This window comes from Phlebotomus argentipes, unplaced genomic scaffold (assembly GCF_947086385.1).
Source record: "Phlebotomus argentipes unplaced genomic scaffold, Phlebotomus argentipes genome assembly contig_6, whole genome shotgun sequence".
NCBI lineage: Eukaryota > Metazoa > Arthropoda > Insecta > Diptera > Psychodidae > Phlebotomus > Phlebotomus argentipes.
In genome coordinates, this window is record NW_026776145.1 from 889,496 (window position 1) to 907,691 (window position 18,196).

Consider the following 18,196-nt stretch of genomic DNA (forward strand, 5'->3'; position numbering starts at 1 on the left):
TCGTCTTAATGCCAATATATAAAGGAATTTCACAGATTTTAAGTCTCAAAAGACGCACCACGAATTTGTGAGTGAATATTTAAACCTACACGTTTTTTATTCTCACAGTTAATCTGGATTTTTTCTCCATTAAGTATATTAATATCTGTTAATATTCTCAAATTCATTACCCCCTGCCAGAGTTGGTAGACAATTTTTGCAAATTTCTTGTGAATCAACATCTTGTAATAGATTTTTTTTCTTCCTCTCTCACAGATATTCACTCCACAGTTTTATTTGATAAATTTGAAATTAAAATACGTTAAATGATTTGCATGGATGAGACGAGATGAATTAGCATACAAGCTTAAATGTTCTAACGTGGGGAATCGCTGGTAGATCATAACCGACGGCATATGCATTTTTATGATAAGCGTCTCATTTCACTTTTAAAACAATCGAATATGCAGAAGGTGAGGTCTACAGAGGTGGCTGCAAACAAAGGCCGCCGTGTTGAGACGCACTCGAAGTTTGGGTGAGAACAAAAGAAGCATTTTGGTGAGAGAAAATACCCAGTAGTGCCACATTAGTCGCTCGAGAGGCGCACAGAAGAAAGAGATTAATTGCCCCTTCGTGTGAATGCAGACACTTGAGAGTGCACGTGAATAATTTTGTCATACAAACACATGGGCAGATACAATCAGTCACTTAATTTGGCCTTTTAATTTAATACCAGAATCAACTCGAGATAAGATAGTAATTTGCGAGATAACATTTTAACACATTTCACTCGCTCATATCCATCGAATGAGACAGGACAGGTAGGAGGAAATGAGCAGCATTAGATTGGACAGAAAAAACGCGCCCATCTATTCTTGTGGCATAGTGAGACTTTTGGGACATTTCGGCCACCCCAAGTGTTAGAACTAGGCAGCGTGGATATTAAATATCGAGGCAGGTATCAAACTTCATGGCAGGTATAAAAGTGGTGGCCGACCAATTATATTATCTGTTTTTGTCTCTGCGGGCGAGAGAGAAAGAAGAAGACTAAAAATAGGAATGGGTGTTCTCCGAATGAAATTTATTCAAAGCACGAGAGACAACGTAATCATGTGGCGTTTCTCTTGCCCTCGAGAGGGCAGCCACGGTGCAAGAAACTATTTCATAATATCCAACAAGTATTTCCTCAAATTGTCCGTACGCCGAGATATTACTCACATGCCATTCCAGTAATGCCGCATGTCACCTTATCGCGAACTATGGGAATAATTCGCGCAATTAAGTGCGTACGCAGTCAACAGAGGAAGCTGTGGCACTCTGCATGATATCCGAATTTATCGAGTATGCTGATGAAATATTGCGATATTCAACGGTCAGTTTGCTGCGAAGAAATCACACATATTGTAATCAATTAATAAGTGAATTAATGATTGATGTAGAAAAAATTACATGTTGATATTCAAATTAATGGAGAAAATCGTTCCCTCTGCCATTGACATAATACATATATGTATATTCTTCGATAGGAATCCCCAAAAAGTATGAGTGCAGATAAAAACTTTTAATTCCTTCTTGCATTATGTACTGACTTTTGGTAGAATCTCAATCACTGTAAGCTGCTTAAGCCACAACTGGTAATAAGTTCATTTTGCCCACGAAATTCTGTGTGTTGGAATTTCGCGAAAGAGTTTGTGAGTGACGATTACGAAGTGTGGACTTTCTTGAGGGAGTGCAGACTTGCGCAATAGTGCTTTTTTCTGTTGTAACTCACTTTGTCAGACTTGACATTGATTTCACCTTTAAGTTTGCCGGTATAAGTGAATCTCTTGGCAGTGAGTCGCCGGTACTCAAACATTTCAAACGCTCCAGGAGCTGCATTTAGTGAATTTCTCAGTCATTCTTGGTGCTTCCCACCACAAATTCGTCACAAGTGACTATTTATTGTGAGAGTGAACGTGAATTGGTCGAAGGTATCCCAGCTATTTCATTCTTGTCCCGCTAATTAACCATACGGTGCATGTGATTGGGAATAGTCTCTGCTGATATTTGGCCCTATTGGCATCCAATTAATGCTGGCACATGGTATTCGCTCTTTGTTCATCCGCACCCAATAAATTTTCTCATTGTACAAACAGAAGCATCGCCCATGCTTCGCTCTAAAATTCTCCATCTGCTCTCATTCTTAGCATATTCTGCTGTACTTGACTTTCATAGAAAGTGAAGCGGTGAAGGTCACTCAATTCTCCTCACATATGTACGTTATATGTTAACTCAGTCATAATTCTAATTTTACGTTCAGCCAGTGAAATTATATAGTGACGAAATTATACAGATCTACCGATATGCAAATCTAAATGAGCATGGGCGATAAAATAGACATCATTTACACAATTACATCACTATTTACATAAAAAAATACCACAATGAAGCTCTCTTTGCTCGCTAACGAGCCCCCATATTTTAAATGGCACTCTGGCATGTGAACTTGAAATTTATGAATTAGAGTCTTTATGCTTTTAATCCGTGAGTTCAAACGCACAATTTAATTTAATTGAACGGATTGCCAAATTCAAATTGAATGGCACACAATCCAAATAGAGAGAGAGAGAGAGCTTTCGAAAGTGGTTTCATGTTCGAGACATTCTTGTTTTTATGCTGGTACTGTGAGTTATAGTGAGTCAAAACAATTGAAAATATTTTACCGGTCTTGTACTGCCTTTCAGAGATACCAAAACAAATATCTTACTTTTATTATGCCGCAATTTATCACAAATACGCTTGCAAAAGGAACGGTGCTTTGGAATCGCAGTTTCACAGCTATTGAAAAATTTCAATGCTGACTGAAGCATAACGCAAAATTTTGGTCAGACCATAGAGGTAATACATTTCGAAATTTTCACCGATGAAATGTATGCTCTTTGGGGTAAAGCCAAATACATAGCAAACAAATCATATATTGTTACGATCCTTTCACTTTCATTTTCTTCATTCCTCTCCGTTTTTCTATTTGTCTGCTCCAAAATGCACTGCTATGAATTGGAAGAGGATGGATTTCGGGTAAATGATTAATACAATGGTTGTGGCACAAATGTCTCTTGCCATGAGAAATAGTTCGGTGAATAGTGAGAGAATTTCAACACCTTTTTTGTACCCCTTTCAGCACTGTCATCATGTCTGTGAAAGACCAATTAATGACCGAAGTCGCGGAGCCACTAAGTAGTTCCGGCAACAAGGTGACTATAGTGGGAATCGGTCAGGTGGGAATGGCCTGTGCCTTCAGCGTACTTACGCAGAGTGTCTCCAGTGAGGTTGTCCTCGTGGATGTAATGGAAGATAAATTGCGTGGAGAAATGTTGGATTTGCAACATGGTACGGCATTCATGAAAAATGCCCGCATAGACGCGAGTACAGGTAATGAGAATTTTGTGGGAAATTGCCATGTGTGCGCACTTTGATTTGGGCATACAAGGCACGGGAGAGGGAAGAGAGAAAGCCAAGAAGTGCATATGCCAATTTATTTACCGTGTGTCTCTCCGATAACTGAATCCAAATAGATTATTCCATTACGGCCGGATCACGATTGTGCGTCGTGACGGCGGGTGTACGTCAGCGAACTGGTGAAAGTCGCTTGGATTTGGTGCAGAGGAACACAGACATCTTCAAAGGCATCATACCAAAGCTCGTGGAGTACAGTCCCAATACCATCCTCCTGATTGTCTCCAATCCCGTCGACATACTGACATACGTGGCATGGAAGCTGAGCGGCCTCCCGAAAAACCGTGTCATCGGCTCGGGCACCAATTTGGATTCATCACGATTCCGTTTTCTGATGTCCCAGCGACTGGGTGTAGCCCCGACATCGTGTCACGGCTGGATTATAGGTGAACACGGTGACTCCTCTGTGCCTGTGTGGTCAGGAGTCAACATTGCCGGTGTTCGCCTGCGCGAGATTAATCCCAGCGTCGGACTTGAGGGTGATAAGGAGAATTGGATTGAGCTGCACAAGAAAGTCGTCGAGAGTGCCTACGAGGTGATTAAATTGAAGGGGTACACCTCATGGGCAATTGGACTGTCGGTCGCATCGCTGGCATCGGCACTTCTCCGCAACACCCACAACGTTCATGCCGTTTCGACTTTGGTCACGGTAGGAAATTCAATTGAATTTACAGAGGGCTAGTCATTCGGTGCACGCGAGTCACTTTTGAAATTAACTTGTCATGCCTGCAACAATACCTCCCGCCAATCAGTTTCAGCTCTTGACTCTTTTGTCCTCATAATTGAGCATCAAAAATGTAAAATGACATGGTTTCATTCTAATGACTGCCCCTCACTCGAGATCTGTTGCAAATTAAATTGATTCCCATTCCCGAATGCCTAACTGAAATCTCTCAATTTCTTTTCCAGGGCGAACATGGCGTAGATAAGGAAGTCTTTCTGTCTCTGCCGTGTGTTCTCGGCGCGACCGGAGTTAGTCACATTGTTCGTCAAATTCTAACCGACGACGAAACAAATCAACTTCAAAAGTCTGCCGAACTAATGAATGAGGTCCAAGCGGGCCTCAAATATTGATAAATTAAGGAATTTTCATACACGAAGAGAAAATGTATCGCTTCTAATCTTGTATCATTTGCATTTTTCCTAATGATGGCATTTTGTCAATATGTTGCGAATATCGACAATGAAGAATTCAAAATATACAGAATCTACCTCATGAGAGCGCGTTGAGAGTCGTATAATTGTTAAGTGACGTTGAAGATAAATATGTATTAAGTGGTTCTAAAATGGAATGTTCGATCACTATTGTGAATGTATTAAATTTGCACACATCATACATTATATTGAATGTTATGTAAAATTTACCGTTAGTGTGGTGTCTCTGCCGGGCGATGAAGATCCAAAATAAAAATTTCTATACCTCGAGGCGCTTCTCTTTCATTTTGTCTCCACTGCGATACAACGCGGTGGCATTGAGGTGGGTATTTTATGTGAGGAAAATGTCTTAATTGGCAACAGCGAATTAGTAACAATTGCAAGTAGATCTTCTGCATGGTTTCACAATCGTGCAGTAGATTTCCATTTTATGTTATCAGCACGATTGTCAGCTGTCCTGAGTCCTATATAAGTCAATACACTGCCTCTACTTCTCAACGTAGTTGAGGAACGAGCCGCAGCTATGTTGCGTTTGAGATTCGTTTTCGTGGCCGTTGCCACATACATGGCCCTAGCCAATGGCCTGGTCTTCGAGTGCCCATACTCTATCCAGTCCTACAACAACGAGGAGCTGCTGCGCTGTCTCCAGGACGGATGGGAGAGATTCTGTAAGTTAACTCGATCAGGAAATTAGACTCGGCAACTATTGTTAACGCAACCCTTTGTAGGCGAAGCCGATGTGGACACAACTGTTCTGAACTACTATCCATCAGTCGCCCTGCGTGACGTGAAAATCCTGCTCTTCGGCAAGGAGCACGTACACACTTACCACTTTGCCGATCTCTGCGATCTTTGCTCCAACCCTGACTTCCACCAGGGCCAGAAGACCGTTGTCTTTGTGTCCGGATTCCCACCCAGTGAGGATTACTCATCTGTTTCTCTGCTTTGGCAGCTGCGTCAAACCTACCATGACTGCAATCTCATTGCTGTTGATTTGGCAACATGCGTTGAGCAGACCTACAGCAGTTTGAATGCTAACTACGATCATCTCGCCACATCTGTGGCCAAATTGGTTCACTATTTGGTGGATCATTCATATGTGTTGGTTCAAGATCTCTACCTGGTTGGCTTCTCCATTGGTGCCCAGGTTGCCTCACACGCTGCTGCTATGCTGCGTGACGATTGTGATCTCCTCTTGTACCAACTTCTTCTGCTCGACCCATCGCTGACCTGCGACGGAGTTAACTACATCAACAAGGATTTGGCCAAGAAAGTCACGGCTCTGCACACCAACAGCGGTCACTACGGTGAGGCTGATGTCGATGTCCACGTGCAGCTCTTCCCCAATGGCAAAGTGCGTCTCCAACCATGCTGCAAGTCCAACGTCTGCTCTCACTACTTGTCCGTCGAACTCCTCGTGGAGGCTCTCTGCTATCCCAACAGGCTCCTCTTTGTCAACTGCAAGGACTGGAGTGCCTTCCAGAAGGGCAAATGCAACTACAAGGACGTTGTCGCACTGGATCTCGATGTCCCATCCACTGCCGAGGGTCTCTACTTCTGCGTCACTACAGAGCACTCTCCTTACGGTCTGGGCAATGCTGGTCTCAAGCCAGTCAAATAATTTTCTGCACCACTATAAAAACGTACACATTTCTGGGAAATAAAACTATGACATTTTCACCAGATTATTTTTTTCAATATCTGCTCACCATGGGTGTGTTTATCTTTAAACATAATAAAGCAAATCGAGTCACGAAATTTGGTGGGTATTGACTATCATTATGTGGCCTATTGTCAAGTGCATAGCATTTAGTGGTACACCCTCAGGGATTTTCAATATCACGCTGCACCTCCACGTTTGAGCAATCATAATCATTTAACACGGGATAAAAATTAATACAATGTGTTACTATGCAATATTTTCCGATTTTAGAAGTCTTGCCAAACACTGTTTATTATGGCTTGAGTATAAAAATTCTATTTCTTTGCTTCTATGTGTTATACATAGTTTTGGAGATAATTTTTGGCCGACCTTTTATCGAATTGAGACTCGAATCGCCACACCGTGATCATTCAGGTGAAATATCTCAGGTGTACTCGATAAATTACTGTAGTCAAGCCTCAGCATAACTCTAGCAGTTGCTATCGTACCTGCGAGCGCAACGCACACCTGAATACATGTAGCACGTTGAGTGGTGTTGGTCAGGTTGTCTGTCTGCCGTCGCATCCAAGTTGCTTGATTCTTGTTCTCGAATCAGTTCAGTTGGAGCCACATCGCGCGAACACGCAGTCAGTTGGAGCGCTCGCACTTTCCACTACCTCCAAGCCATTATCACAGTGAGGTTCAGTGATTAGAGACTTTTGGGCGAGCTGGTGCATTCCACGTGACAAAGTCCCCACGCACGGCCACATTGGCCAGAGGAGGGCTGCTCTCACCATTTCACCTTGTATCGCTTTTAGTGCTGTGATATTGGCGACTTCGGAGGTATTTTAATTCAACACAGCATCGCGTCGAGTGCAGATAATAGATTCAATATGTGAACAGACCTCGATAATTGAATGGAAAGAGTGAGTGAGAAAGAGGTGAAAAATATTGTCTCCACCTGTCTCTTGCCACATTTACTGTTTGAGAAGAACATCCAATATTGCCACTTTGTGCCACACAGGTGAAATGGATATGGAATTACAATAACTGCTGACAGTGCTCAAGTGCAAGAAGTTGGAGGAGAAAAAAAAATGCCCAAACCTCCTTGCTCAGTTTTGTAATTGGTGTGTTTGCATTGGGAGATTTATGGTTGCACTCACCGGACATTGATATTCATGTGACAGTGTCTCTCCTTTTTCCAATTCACTGTGGCTCTGGACCTCATGCGAAAGCTATTGTTAATTTCTAAATCACAAAAATACCTTGGAGTCGAGCTGTGTGTACATATTAAATGTGAAGAAATAAAAAGATAGTGCGCGAATGGACTTTAACAACGAATGCATAATTCTCGTTGAATATTTTAACACTATTTTGCACATAGATGTGCCTTGTGGTGTGTGCGTTTGCCAGATAAAGGTGTGCATTTCACATCAAATGAGTGTATGAAAGGCTGTAATTACCTTCTATATGTACATTGGATTGCATATCAATTCAATGCATACAGGTGAAGCGACCTGACTGATGCCAAGTCAATTCAATCACTTCAACGCCATGTTAATCTGGCCATTAATTGCCCATTCTCATTAGAACCGTGAATCAATAGGCTATTGAGAGAAAGAAAAAGTATCTATAGAGAATAGTCTGTGTGTTCCATTAATTAATGAGTGTATATATCGAGAGAATTACAAGGAATCGTGTGATACAAGTGAACCTGTTGCCTTTCAATATCATCGACCACCACCATGACAATTTCGTACACTAGCGAGGTACCAAATGGAAGTAGTTTTGGATGTTTTTGGCGAATTCTCAAGAAGTAAGTCTTATGCTGCGGTCACTACCCTCTCAAGAACGTCTCTCAAATTCTTTTTCACGGGTACTCTTTGCTCTCGACACATGCCAAAGGATTTTACGCGACACTCGAGCTTCATTCATTTGCAAAATTGCACTCACAATGCAGCTAGAGATGTGGTATCGCAACACGGAATCACATTTAATAATGGCTTCTTATAATGGGAATTTACGACTGTATATCATCAATGACGCTTTTGTTGTTAGAAAACAAGACAGGAGTGAGATTCCAAACTTCACGGAATACTTGGAATTCGACGAGATATTTGGGAAAGCTTTTCAAAATGCTAGGTCAGCTGCATTGTAATTGAAGATCACGCTATCGTGCGGTATGTCCGAAGATCCCTGAAAATACCCTTGTTACTATTTGGATGTGAAAACATTTCGTTTTCACACAGCTCTGTAACTAATTCAGAATATCTTCAACAAAGGTGTAGTTTTTTTTCTTAGCATACATCTAATCTATCAACAATTATTGTTTTACGTCATGCATAGCGTTCAGCTGCCGAAGATGTTTTGATTGTTTTTGTTAATGGGTATGATAAATGAAGTATATAAGAATATAAACTTAAATTTCGAAATAAATATCATACGTAGTTTCTAGAAACTGGACAATCGCACGATATCACATCTCGGGCAGCGTGACTAGCGAAGTAGGTACAATCAATAAGAAATATCCGTCCATTATTATATGCCGTACATAAATTCCAAGTCATTTGCAATTACCAGGTAATGTGAAGAAATGTATATTTCTGTGAAATACTTGCTACCACCGAACCTTTTCTGTGACTGGCGTTTTCTGCTGAAAATTCAATGCCACTTCGATATCACCAGTGGAGAATGGCAAATCTTCAATTAACGTGCAGCAAAAAATTATGGAGATATTCGCTGTTTTTTTTCACTATACAGACACTAAATATATCATTAGTGGAAATAGTTTTGCTTTTTGTGATGATATCAATCGTATTTGCTATTTTGAGGGAAGCACGTAAAGTTGATGGACAGTATTTCCGGAAATGTTCTTCATACACATGAAAACTGTATGAATTTCCATTCACAAACACTGTCATACCTCAGTAGATTATTCTAAGCGAGCAGTTCAAACATGCCGAGTGGATTGTATTGAAATTGAAAGAGGTAGCGAGCCAGCAAATTGATTCGCTTTTGAAATTTTCGTATTGTATCACGTATGAAAGCTGAATAGGCAAGAGTTGAATTTCAGTAATGGCTGTAGGGGGAGTGAAAAACTGTGACATGCACTAAGTAGAGCAGCGAAATTTCAATAAATTGTATTTCAGTAATGTCTCAACATTGCTGAATGGCGAGTGATCGTCAGCCTTGAATAAATTGTCTGATAAAGTGTAATTCATATGAAAAGCTCGAAGAGAAGCTCTCGAAGTTTGCACGGAAAATTTTACTGTTACTTGCGATCACCAATTACTCTTGAAAATGCTCTAGGAAAAACGATAGTGAGATAGATTACATGTTTACGTCCGATTAGATTGTCAGCTGTCCAAAAACCGACCTCAAAAAAGACTATTGAAGTCTTTCGTATGCTTTTTGCACATTGACCCACAACATCGTGCAAAACTTTATGTGAATTGCAAATTAATTTGAAATAAATCAGGGATTATAATAGCAATACTGGGACAAAAACACCTAAATTGCTTTTTATATTTCATACCACATTAGGTTAATGTAATTTAATCGTGAATGAAATACATAAACTCGCGGAGTTTTTGCTGGAAATTTCATCTGTGACTCGAAAAAAGAGAGATATTTATTGCCCCTTTTTCTATTTATATTTTCACTCTTACATAAAAATGGTTTCTGTTGAGAAATTTATAGCGGGAAATATTTTTTTTTGTATACCTAGTCAGTGCAATTTTTTGTACCACCACAAAAGCAATCAAACAATGCAAACTCTGCGAGAATAATAGGGGAAATTGTGACAATATCGGAGGCACAAAGGATGAGAAGTTCTTATCTCGGTTAAAGAATTTTGTTTTGCAGTTGGTAGAAAAATTCGCATTTGCAGAGAGCGTTTGTATGCAATAAATAAACATTCATTTAAATTTAAATTTATGCATTAGGGATCTTGAAATTAATAACACAGTTCTGATAGCTATTAATGTTCGGCATGATGGTGATTTGCTAGTTTGCAAAGAGTACCGAGGAAAATTGAGTTTCTTTATATATTATTAATTTTTTATCTTCTCACTGAGATTGAAATTGAAAATAAAGTGCGACTCTTATTTTCCACGTTCCAGATGGCGAGGCAGCGTGTACAAATTGGTGTGGCGTGAGTTACTTGCATATCTATCAATTTATTATGCAATTAATCTCCTGTATAGATTTGGTCTGAATGATGATCAGAAGAGGTAAATATGTTTCTGCTAAAATGTACAAATTATTTTGGGCGAAAAGTGAAAGGACTTTGCTTTTAAACTGCCATTAACCATGTTTTCTCCTAAAAATATTTATATGCTATGCTATACCTACTGCATGCCTGCGAGATTACTTACATTTCTCAGGAGGATGGCACAACAGTGATGACCTCACTGTTTGAAAAGACAGAGCTACTTGAGAAATAGACGCTTTCTCCAGTCATAACTATTATTGGTTCTTAATAATTTCAGCACGATGCGAAAAATTCAGGTGTACTTCTATCATAATTTTAGGTATGCCTCCCTCTTTAACGAAAAAGTCATATATTACATATATTTGGAGCACATTTTAGCCAATCTCCTCTAGATTTTGCTCAGTGTTGCCTTCTGAGGTGTAGAAAATGCATTTCATTTTGTGCACAGATTTGATAGATGTGAGTATATTTCACAAGTAGCTTAATGATGTCTTGTACTTTTCACCTGAAAATATTTTCGTTGATTAATAACATTTGCCACGCCACTGCAACAACACTATCTGGAATCCCATGACTAATGTTCATTTAATTAACTTCCAACTATGTTGGGGAGAATTTTCAACCTAATCCCATACAAAAGTGTGTTGTGTGCACTGAGACGAATTGAGGAAAACACTTTGCAAACTTGAGTGTGGTCAAGAAAACACAGTGTCGTGCCGAAAATATCAGCACACACTGCTGTCAAATGAGATTGTGCTCACTGAATGGCGGGAGGTGCAACTAAATTTGAGACACGACACTGAGCCAAGAAGCACTGTGGTTGATTCATATAAATAAGTGCACATTAAAATGTTGAAAAGCGACACAACCTGAATGTACATATGTTAATTGTCCACATTCATATTAACATTACTGTATCTCCATTATGTCATATTTATTCGTAATTAAATGCATTGCAAGCTCTATTGTCTGTGTTTCTCGATGCGCCATGTCGCACCGATGGTGGTGTTTAGCATATAATTGAGATAATTCTGTATAAATGTGTCATTGTAGGATATTTGAGAAAGTGCGACAGTACTTTGGAGCGCAGAGTGAGAGTATTCCAATGTCATTCGTACTGGGATTTTACGTGAGTCTCGTGGTGAAGCGATGGTGGGAGCAGTACAAATTGCTCCCCTGGCCCGACACTCTTGCACTCTTCATAAGTGCCGCCATTCCAGGAAATGCAAGTATTGCGGAATGCTTGGGAAATTCTCCCCCTTATTCACGAAGTCTCATTCTGATGCAGGCTGAGCATGGTCGAATAATGAGGCGGAATATCATGAGATATGCCTGCCTGGCGTATGTGATAACACTGCAGAGGATTTCGCTGAGGGTGAAGAGGAGATTTCCAACACTGCAGCACATCGTGGACGCTGGTCTGATGTTAGAGAGCGAGAAGAAGATCTTCGAGATTATGAACCAGAAGAGTCCCATGTCCAAGTACTGGATGCCACTGGTCTGGGCCACAAACATCATCAATCGCGCCCGCAAGGAGAGCTTCATCCAGTCAGATCACATCGTACAGACGCTCCTGGTTGAGCTGTCGGACATCAGAAGACGCCTGGGCGCTCTAATTGGATACGACACCGTCTGCGTGCCACTAGTCTATACCCAGGTATTAGCACTCTTTCTCTTGACACTTACCATTTGGGTTAGATTGGCAAATATCTCACCTCTTTCGCAGAAAATAAGATGATGAGTGAGGGAAAAACGCGTGTTTCGGTGGCATTGAATCGGCTAACAGATGATTGCTTTACAAAGTTATCAAACGTGGTACTCCCCAGCTCTCTCCCTCCACACTGTTTCATGGTGTTGTGTAATTTAATACCTGCTAACTCGTCTTGCCTAACTTTCTCACATTCATTATTTTGAATGGCAAGAGTCTCTATATATAGAAAATTAATCATGCGATTGTTATAATTCATGTACTAGTGACTCTGTCTTTGGGTCAAACCACAACCATTTGTAAAACGGAAAGCCATGCTATTAATTGAATTATCAAAGATGAGGTGTTGGATTAGACAAATTGATGTGCAGTTGCAGTGATGAGCATTTTTAATGATAAATTTGCACTTTTTCAAGGTCGTTACGCTCGTGCTGTACTCTTACTTCATAGCAGCCCTCATGGGACGTCAGATGGTGCCACACGTTGATGGATTTGTGGGAAAGTACGAAGATCCCGACCTGTATTTCCCACTCTTTACAGCTCTACAGGTAAATCATTGATTGCAATATTCGCTGATCGTTTTTGCGGTTATATTGCAAATTTGGGTTGTTTTCATAGGCACGTGTCACGTGCATGACTTTATGTATTCACAGTGCGTAGCATTTGAGGACTTTACTGTTAAAACCTAGGCAGACATCTTTCATGGAGGGAATTTTTATAATTTTGGCACTTTGTCATTCAGAAAGTCGTTAGGAAAGTACATAAAACTGAGAAAAACAATAGATATTCTGTTATATTTAGCAATATAGTCGCGTCGCTGGAAAATTTTCCAGGATTTGGTGATAATAGATATAACGAGATGTTCACATAAAACAAGAATGTACATATTTTGAAGCACCTATTAAGCTCCATTGTATCACATATCATAGAGTCAAGGTGTCTGTTCCTCAGTGAGTGTCAAATTAACTGTTCTCGACTCATTAATCTTCTAATGGACAGCTATTCGCGTATTAAAATGCCTCTTTAGCACTGTGAAGTGTGCAGAAAAATTTTTGGTAACATGAACAAAAAAAACCGACTCGAGTGATGGGCATTTTGTAACCTTTCCACTAAATACACTTTGTGGGTGATAAAAAATTGTATAATAAAATTTTTGCACGTTCTACCGATCATCACCTCTCAACGGAATACTAAGTCATTTCTCTTCGACCACTTATACCCCGCAATTAAAATTGCTCAGACGTAATAAATATTGTGCGGACCGTGAGGTTCTCCTTTTTTCTCCCAACGACAGCCACATATTGGCATTTTAATGGCAATTCTCAAAGTCTGACCAATGCTCTATATGCTGATTTTTTCTCATAGATAACATTTTCAGATCAGGTGATTGTCTGAAAGAAATTTCATTGTGGTTTTTCCCTGATATTTTTTGCAGTTTTGCTTCTACGTCGGCTGGCTGAAAGTTGCCGAAGTTTTAATTAATCCCTTTGGCGAGGATGACGATGACATTGAGCTGAACTGGTTGATCGATAGACACATCAAGGTAAATGAGAAATCGCCTTAAACATTTCTTGTCATCTCTCAAAATATGAGTTGTGAAAGGTGCCGAAAAAAGTCAACGTTTTTCTCTCAATATCAACTTCTGTGCAAACATTTCTGCGAAGCAATTAGTGAATTCAATTAAAATAATTTCTGCGTCATTATCTCTAATGATGTTCAATGGCTTTCTCAATTTAATGTGATTCATACGCTATTAATGAGCTATTTTGTGAATATTTAATGAAAACATACTCAATGTGGCACTGAAACTACTCGAAAATGACTTTATATTGTTCACACTAACGAGACTCTTGGTAAAAACCCCGAAAATGATGAAATGAAAGCGAAAGGAATAAAATCGAAAATAATATGCAAATACAATTCGTAAATTAAATACTTCTCTCGAACCTGCTGATGAAGCAAATCGATTGTATCCAACACGAATTGATAGAATCGAGAGATTTGACACAGAGAAAAAACATATCTCAGAATCTTCCAGCTGTGTTTTCGTCATGATCCCCAATAAAAAATATCTGCACGTGTTTTCCTAATCCCGAAATATATATAAATATTTATAGACTAATGTTTTGCTTCGCGTGAATTCACTCAGAACCCAATTTTTCTTCGGAAAATTGCTACATGGCGTTTTTGCTATAAGCTGCAGAATTTGAATCGACGTCACGTGTAAATAAAATCTGTCAATGTCAAAGTTGGAAATAGTTCAGATGGAAGATCGCGAAGTTCAACGCGAAGTGTGTTGAGTTTTTTCGCAGATCGCGTTTTTTTCGCTAATCAAGCTTTTTTGAAGTCATCCAAATAGCGACAAAAAGTTAAGAACGCGTGTGCGATTCTGTCGAAATGCCGACTTCAGGTTTAGGGTATAATAAAATTCTAATTTAAATAAGATCAAAACAAATTAAATAAACTTACCTTGTCACTCCACGATCTGTGTTTTATACACGTCTGTCACGACTGAAAAGAAAATTATTCATTTTATTTTCGACTTTTCTTTTTTATTTGCCTATTAAATTTCTTTTTACTATGAAGGTTGTTGAATTCTTGAAATAAGCAGAAGTGAGAATCAATTTGAAATTTTTGTATTTAATGAAAATTTTGTGATGAATCCATGTGGATAAACACGTTTTCATCACTCAATGTGCGTCTTATTTGTTTTATCTAAGGATTTCGCTGATATTCACGAGAATTCCACACAAATATTGAATTTATCTTTGAATACAACGTCGTATTTCTTATGTGATTTCTTATATTGTGCTAATATTTCGTGTGTTCAGAATTCCTCATAATTCTATTAAACAGATAGAGTGGTAAATGAGTAGAAAATCTAACAAGTTAAGGCATGATTTTGGTAATCAGCTGATTTTTACAGAAAATAGTGGCACTCTCTCTGTCTCCCACTCAATAAAGTAGTGTTAAAACAATTCTAGATTCAACTTTTCACATTGTTATCGAAAAAGCTGCTCGTAAAAGCTGAACAGCAATAAAAAAATGTAATGTGTTAACGTCAAGACTGAAAATAATGCTTGCATTGGAATTATGTGGCACAAATAAGAACAGTGTGCAATGTGTACTCAATTGCTAGGCATTCCATTAACTGAGATCGCAACTTGTTATTTTCCAGGCGTCTTACATGATTGTTGATGAAATGCACGAAGAGCATCCGGAGCTGCTCAAGGATCAGTACTGGGAGGAAGTGGTGCCCAAAGAGTTGCCCTATACTCAAGCCTCCGAACACTATCGTCGTCACGAACCGAAAGGATCGGCCGAAAATTACAAAGTCAAACCCCAAGATGCTCTCTATGCCAACATTGTGCCCTCCAAGAATCGTCACTTGCCCGACGATGTCTATGCAGACTACGAGAGCGTCGATACGCCCATGGTGGAGCGTCGAAAGAATTGGTTCACCCGTCAGATCACGAGGATGGGATCTGCAAGGAGCTCAAGTACAGCGTACTCCTCTGGCGGACTGGTGTCCAGAAATAGACACAATTCCGTGTATTCGAGTCCAGAAGCTGCCCTTGGACAGCAAATTCAGCAAGGTGCAGCTCCACCCCAGCAAAAGATGAGTTTCTACGACAAACTTGTGGGTAGAAAATCAGGTCGAAACAGTCGTCAGCTTATTAAACAAAGTAAGTACGATAAGAAAGCTTTGTACGCTTTCTGAGAAGTTATAAATTTTTTTCCTATAAATTTCTTTGTCGTCTTTCATCTCGGACGTGATTAAGGAACAAAAGTTACTTAATTACAAAACAGTGAACAATATTTTGGACACTAACTTTTTGATTCCTCCCTGGATTTTAAATACATTGACGGGAACTTTTTCACACTTGTGTCACAGGATGATTTGCCTATAATCCATCAATTTCCTGCTAGTGTAGTAAAATTGACTGTCTACGGATAAATCAATGGACCATGCGCAAACATGTGACTTTCAATTGACCACTGATTGGCGAATATCCGCTTAAATCTCTGACAGTGAACCGTGGCAAAAAAGGCGAACTGTGTGCAGAGGAAGATTTCACATTTATCATTACATGATCGCATTTGATGATTTTTACTATACTCAGCGTCTTTTTTTGCCAAAACAGTGATAAATTAAATCCATGACTACACATTGGAATTTTTCGTGCAATTCATTATTACTAAACCTGTTCCCATCCGCTAAAGGCATATGCTTTTTGGACTGTCTGAGAGACACAATCATTTGAATTCCAGTTGGGCAACATTTCTACATAGTACGCCGAAAAAATTTAGCATCACTTGACAAACAGCCTCTAATTAGTTTGGCGTAATCTCTTCCTGATCTTTTATCTTTTAGGTTCTAAGCTGAGTCTTAACGGTGTTGTTGCATCAAATGTACCCCTGAGGAACAGACCGCGCATCCCAACGCCTGATGTAACGAAAGAAGTGATGGACAGAGAGAATCGTCTCTCCTTTGCAATGACTCCAGCCTCATCTAACAATCAGACGTCGGTAGCATCAGGAGTGGCTATAATGGCTCAACAGGTTGCACTCTATTCTCAATGCAGTTGGAAAACAGATTTAATTAAACTTGTTTGCTACTATTTCAGCTTGCCACAACTCCATCGATGTATTCTCCGGCAATGAATTCTGATGTTCCTGTTTTCGGAACTCTTCTGCTCTCACCTATTAAGGAACAGGAAGCAGCCTCGGTTAATAACAGTCTCAAAACTAACAATATCGCAACAGCAGCTCTGGCCAAGTCCATTCTACCCTCGAATCTGCAACAATCAGGTTGGTATAGTCAGCCTGAAGACTGGGATGAAGGTGATTGATAGAGAAAAATGATAGCCTCAGATTTGCATGTTTTAGTCATTTCAGCAACATCTCCCTACAACAATACAAACGTGAGCAGTATACAAGAGATCACTGGATTAAGTCCTGACGATGATCCTAGCACGACTGAAGCGGCTCTTCCCACTGCCGTGGTCTTTCCCTCAAGTCTGGCTGTCGGCGATAATAATGTGACTTTGCCAAGAAGTCTCGCGAATAGCGCATCAAATATGACTATCACTGAACTGGTGGATGAAAAGGACAACGTTGATTCTACGTCTACAAGAGGCACCCTCTCCCGTGAGAGTAGCAATGCCACGACTAATTCAACGCATTCGGCCACGGACGCTTTCAGAAGAAGCATTAGGGGAATGTTCAAAACGCAGGATAGCATTCAGTCCGCGGGCAAGAAGTCAGACAGTAAGACTAAAGAAGTATATGTTTAGCTCAAGACAAGATTTGTATATAGAGCTTTAGTGGAACTTTTCCCTAAACAATATTTTATTATATCTATATGTAATAGGAATTTTCACAAATAAACAATGAAGTAAAATTATTCAAGTGATCAAATAGTCTTCCCATGGGTAGCTAATTAAGCCAAACAGGATCATTTATTATTCTCACACTTCTACTAATGACTTCAAGCATCCCATAGAAACAAAGGTAAAAACATTTTAGCAGATGACATGGAATATTTAATCAGTTAAACAAAATCTCATAACATATTTACTTTTCCATTTCTCATTCTTGTTATTGTCAAAACATTTCAAACTTCAAAGCCGATCATTATACCCATTTCTTTTCCAATGATTCTCAGAAAATCTGTCACTAAATTCCTATGAATTGGCGTTTTTTTTTTAGGTTGGAAAAACTTGTGTAGTCGGTTTTCTTATGCAAATGATCATCCCTGTAATTTCTCGTGCTTTGTATAATTGCTTCGTCACCCAATCAGTTGAATTGTATCAGTATTCATAACAATCGTATCTTTAGGTGGATCGTGCCATGGCAATTAGCGCTTATCATGATCTACCATCGTGTATTCCGGTAATTCTATTCAACTGGGAATATCCCATTGAGAGCAAAACTCGCGGAACTTTTTCTCCCCCAAGTGATGTACAGTCATGCAAGAGAGGTGACTTCAAGAAGCTCTCAC

The 18,196-nt window shown here is 39.6% G+C and overlaps 3 protein-coding genes across 7 annotated transcripts; all 3 read left to right on the plus strand.

The window, feature by feature from the left end:
* Positions 1 to 1,812: 1,812 nt before the first annotated feature.
* On the plus strand, positions 1,813 to 4,810 carry LOC132265309 (L-lactate dehydrogenase). The gene is made up of 4 exons (XM_059765908.1): positions 1,813 to 1,949; positions 3,140 to 3,390; positions 3,534 to 4,123; positions 4,384 to 4,810. The coding sequence occupies exons 2-4, from the start codon at positions 3,150 to 3,152 to the stop codon at positions 4,546 to 4,548; spliced, it is 996 nt and encodes a 331-aa protein (XP_059621891.1). The 5' UTR covers positions 1,813 to 1,949; positions 3,140 to 3,149; the 3' UTR covers positions 4,549 to 4,810.
* Positions 4,811 to 5,152: 342 nt separating this feature from the next.
* Positions 5,153 to 6,366, plus strand: LOC132257202 (lipase member H). The gene is made up of 2 exons (XM_059754016.1): positions 5,153 to 5,297; positions 5,358 to 6,366. The coding sequence occupies exons 1-2, from the start codon at positions 5,153 to 5,155 to the stop codon at positions 6,248 to 6,250; spliced, it is 1,038 nt and encodes a 345-aa protein (XP_059609999.1). The 3' UTR covers positions 6,251 to 6,366.
* Positions 6,367 to 6,920: 554 nt separating this feature from the next.
* LOC132258915 (bestrophin-3) lies at positions 6,921 to 17,593 on the plus strand. 5 transcript variants are annotated; one of them, XM_059756486.1, is made up of 11 exons: positions 6,922 to 8,087; positions 10,393 to 10,503; positions 10,762 to 10,803; positions 11,538 to 11,709; positions 11,773 to 12,141; positions 12,609 to 12,740; positions 13,628 to 13,735; positions 15,371 to 15,878; positions 16,568 to 16,755; positions 16,821 to 17,004; positions 17,068 to 17,593. In XM_059756486.1, the coding sequence occupies exons 1-11, from the start codon at positions 8,017 to 8,019 to the stop codon at positions 17,487 to 17,489; spliced, it is 2,307 nt and encodes a 768-aa protein (XP_059612469.1). In that variant the 5' UTR covers positions 6,922 to 8,016; the 3' UTR covers positions 17,490 to 17,593. The 5 variants fall into 5 exon arrangements, with proteins under 5 accessions (XP_059612451.1, XP_059612469.1, XP_059612477.1 ...); XM_059756494.1 differs by lacking the exon at positions 10,762 to 10,803 and having other exon boundaries at positions 6,923 to 8,087; XM_059756468.1 differs by lacking the exon at positions 10,762 to 10,803 and having other exon boundaries at positions 6,921 to 8,087; positions 11,538 to 12,141.
* Positions 17,594 to 18,196: the final 603 nt, after the last annotated feature.

Bases quoted from the DNA above. Each gene is read 5' to 3' on its own strand.
- LOC132265309 (XM_059765908.1), top strand. From the start codon at position 3,150: ATGTCTGTGAAAGACCAATTAATGACCGAAGTCGCGGAGCCACTAAGT. The intron at 3,391-3,533 runs GTAATGAGAATT...GAATCCAAATAG, and splicing joins CCGCATAGACGCGAGTACAG to ATTATTCCATTACGGCCGGA. The intron at 4,124-4,383 runs GTAGGAAATTCA...TTTCTTTTCCAG, and splicing joins CCGTTTCGACTTTGGTCACG to GGCGAACATGGCGTAGATAA.
- LOC132257202 (XM_059754016.1), top strand. From the start codon at position 5,153: ATGTTGCGTTTGAGATTCGTTTTCGTGGCCGTTGCCACATACATGGCC. The intron at 5,298-5,357 runs GTAAGTTAACTC...AACCCTTTGTAG, and splicing joins GGACGGATGGGAGAGATTCT to GCGAAGCCGATGTGGACACA.
- LOC132258915 (XM_059756468.1), top strand. From the start codon at position 8,017: ATGACAATTTCGTACACTAGCGAGGTACCAAATGGAAGTAGTTTTGGA. The intron at 10,504-11,537 runs GTAAATATGTTT...GTGTCATTGTAG, and splicing joins CTGAATGATGATCAGAAGAG to GATATTTGAGAAAGTGCGAC. The intron at 15,879-16,567 runs GTAAGTACGATA...TTTATCTTTTAG, and splicing joins TCGTCAGCTTATTAAACAAA to GTTCTAAGCTGAGTCTTAAC.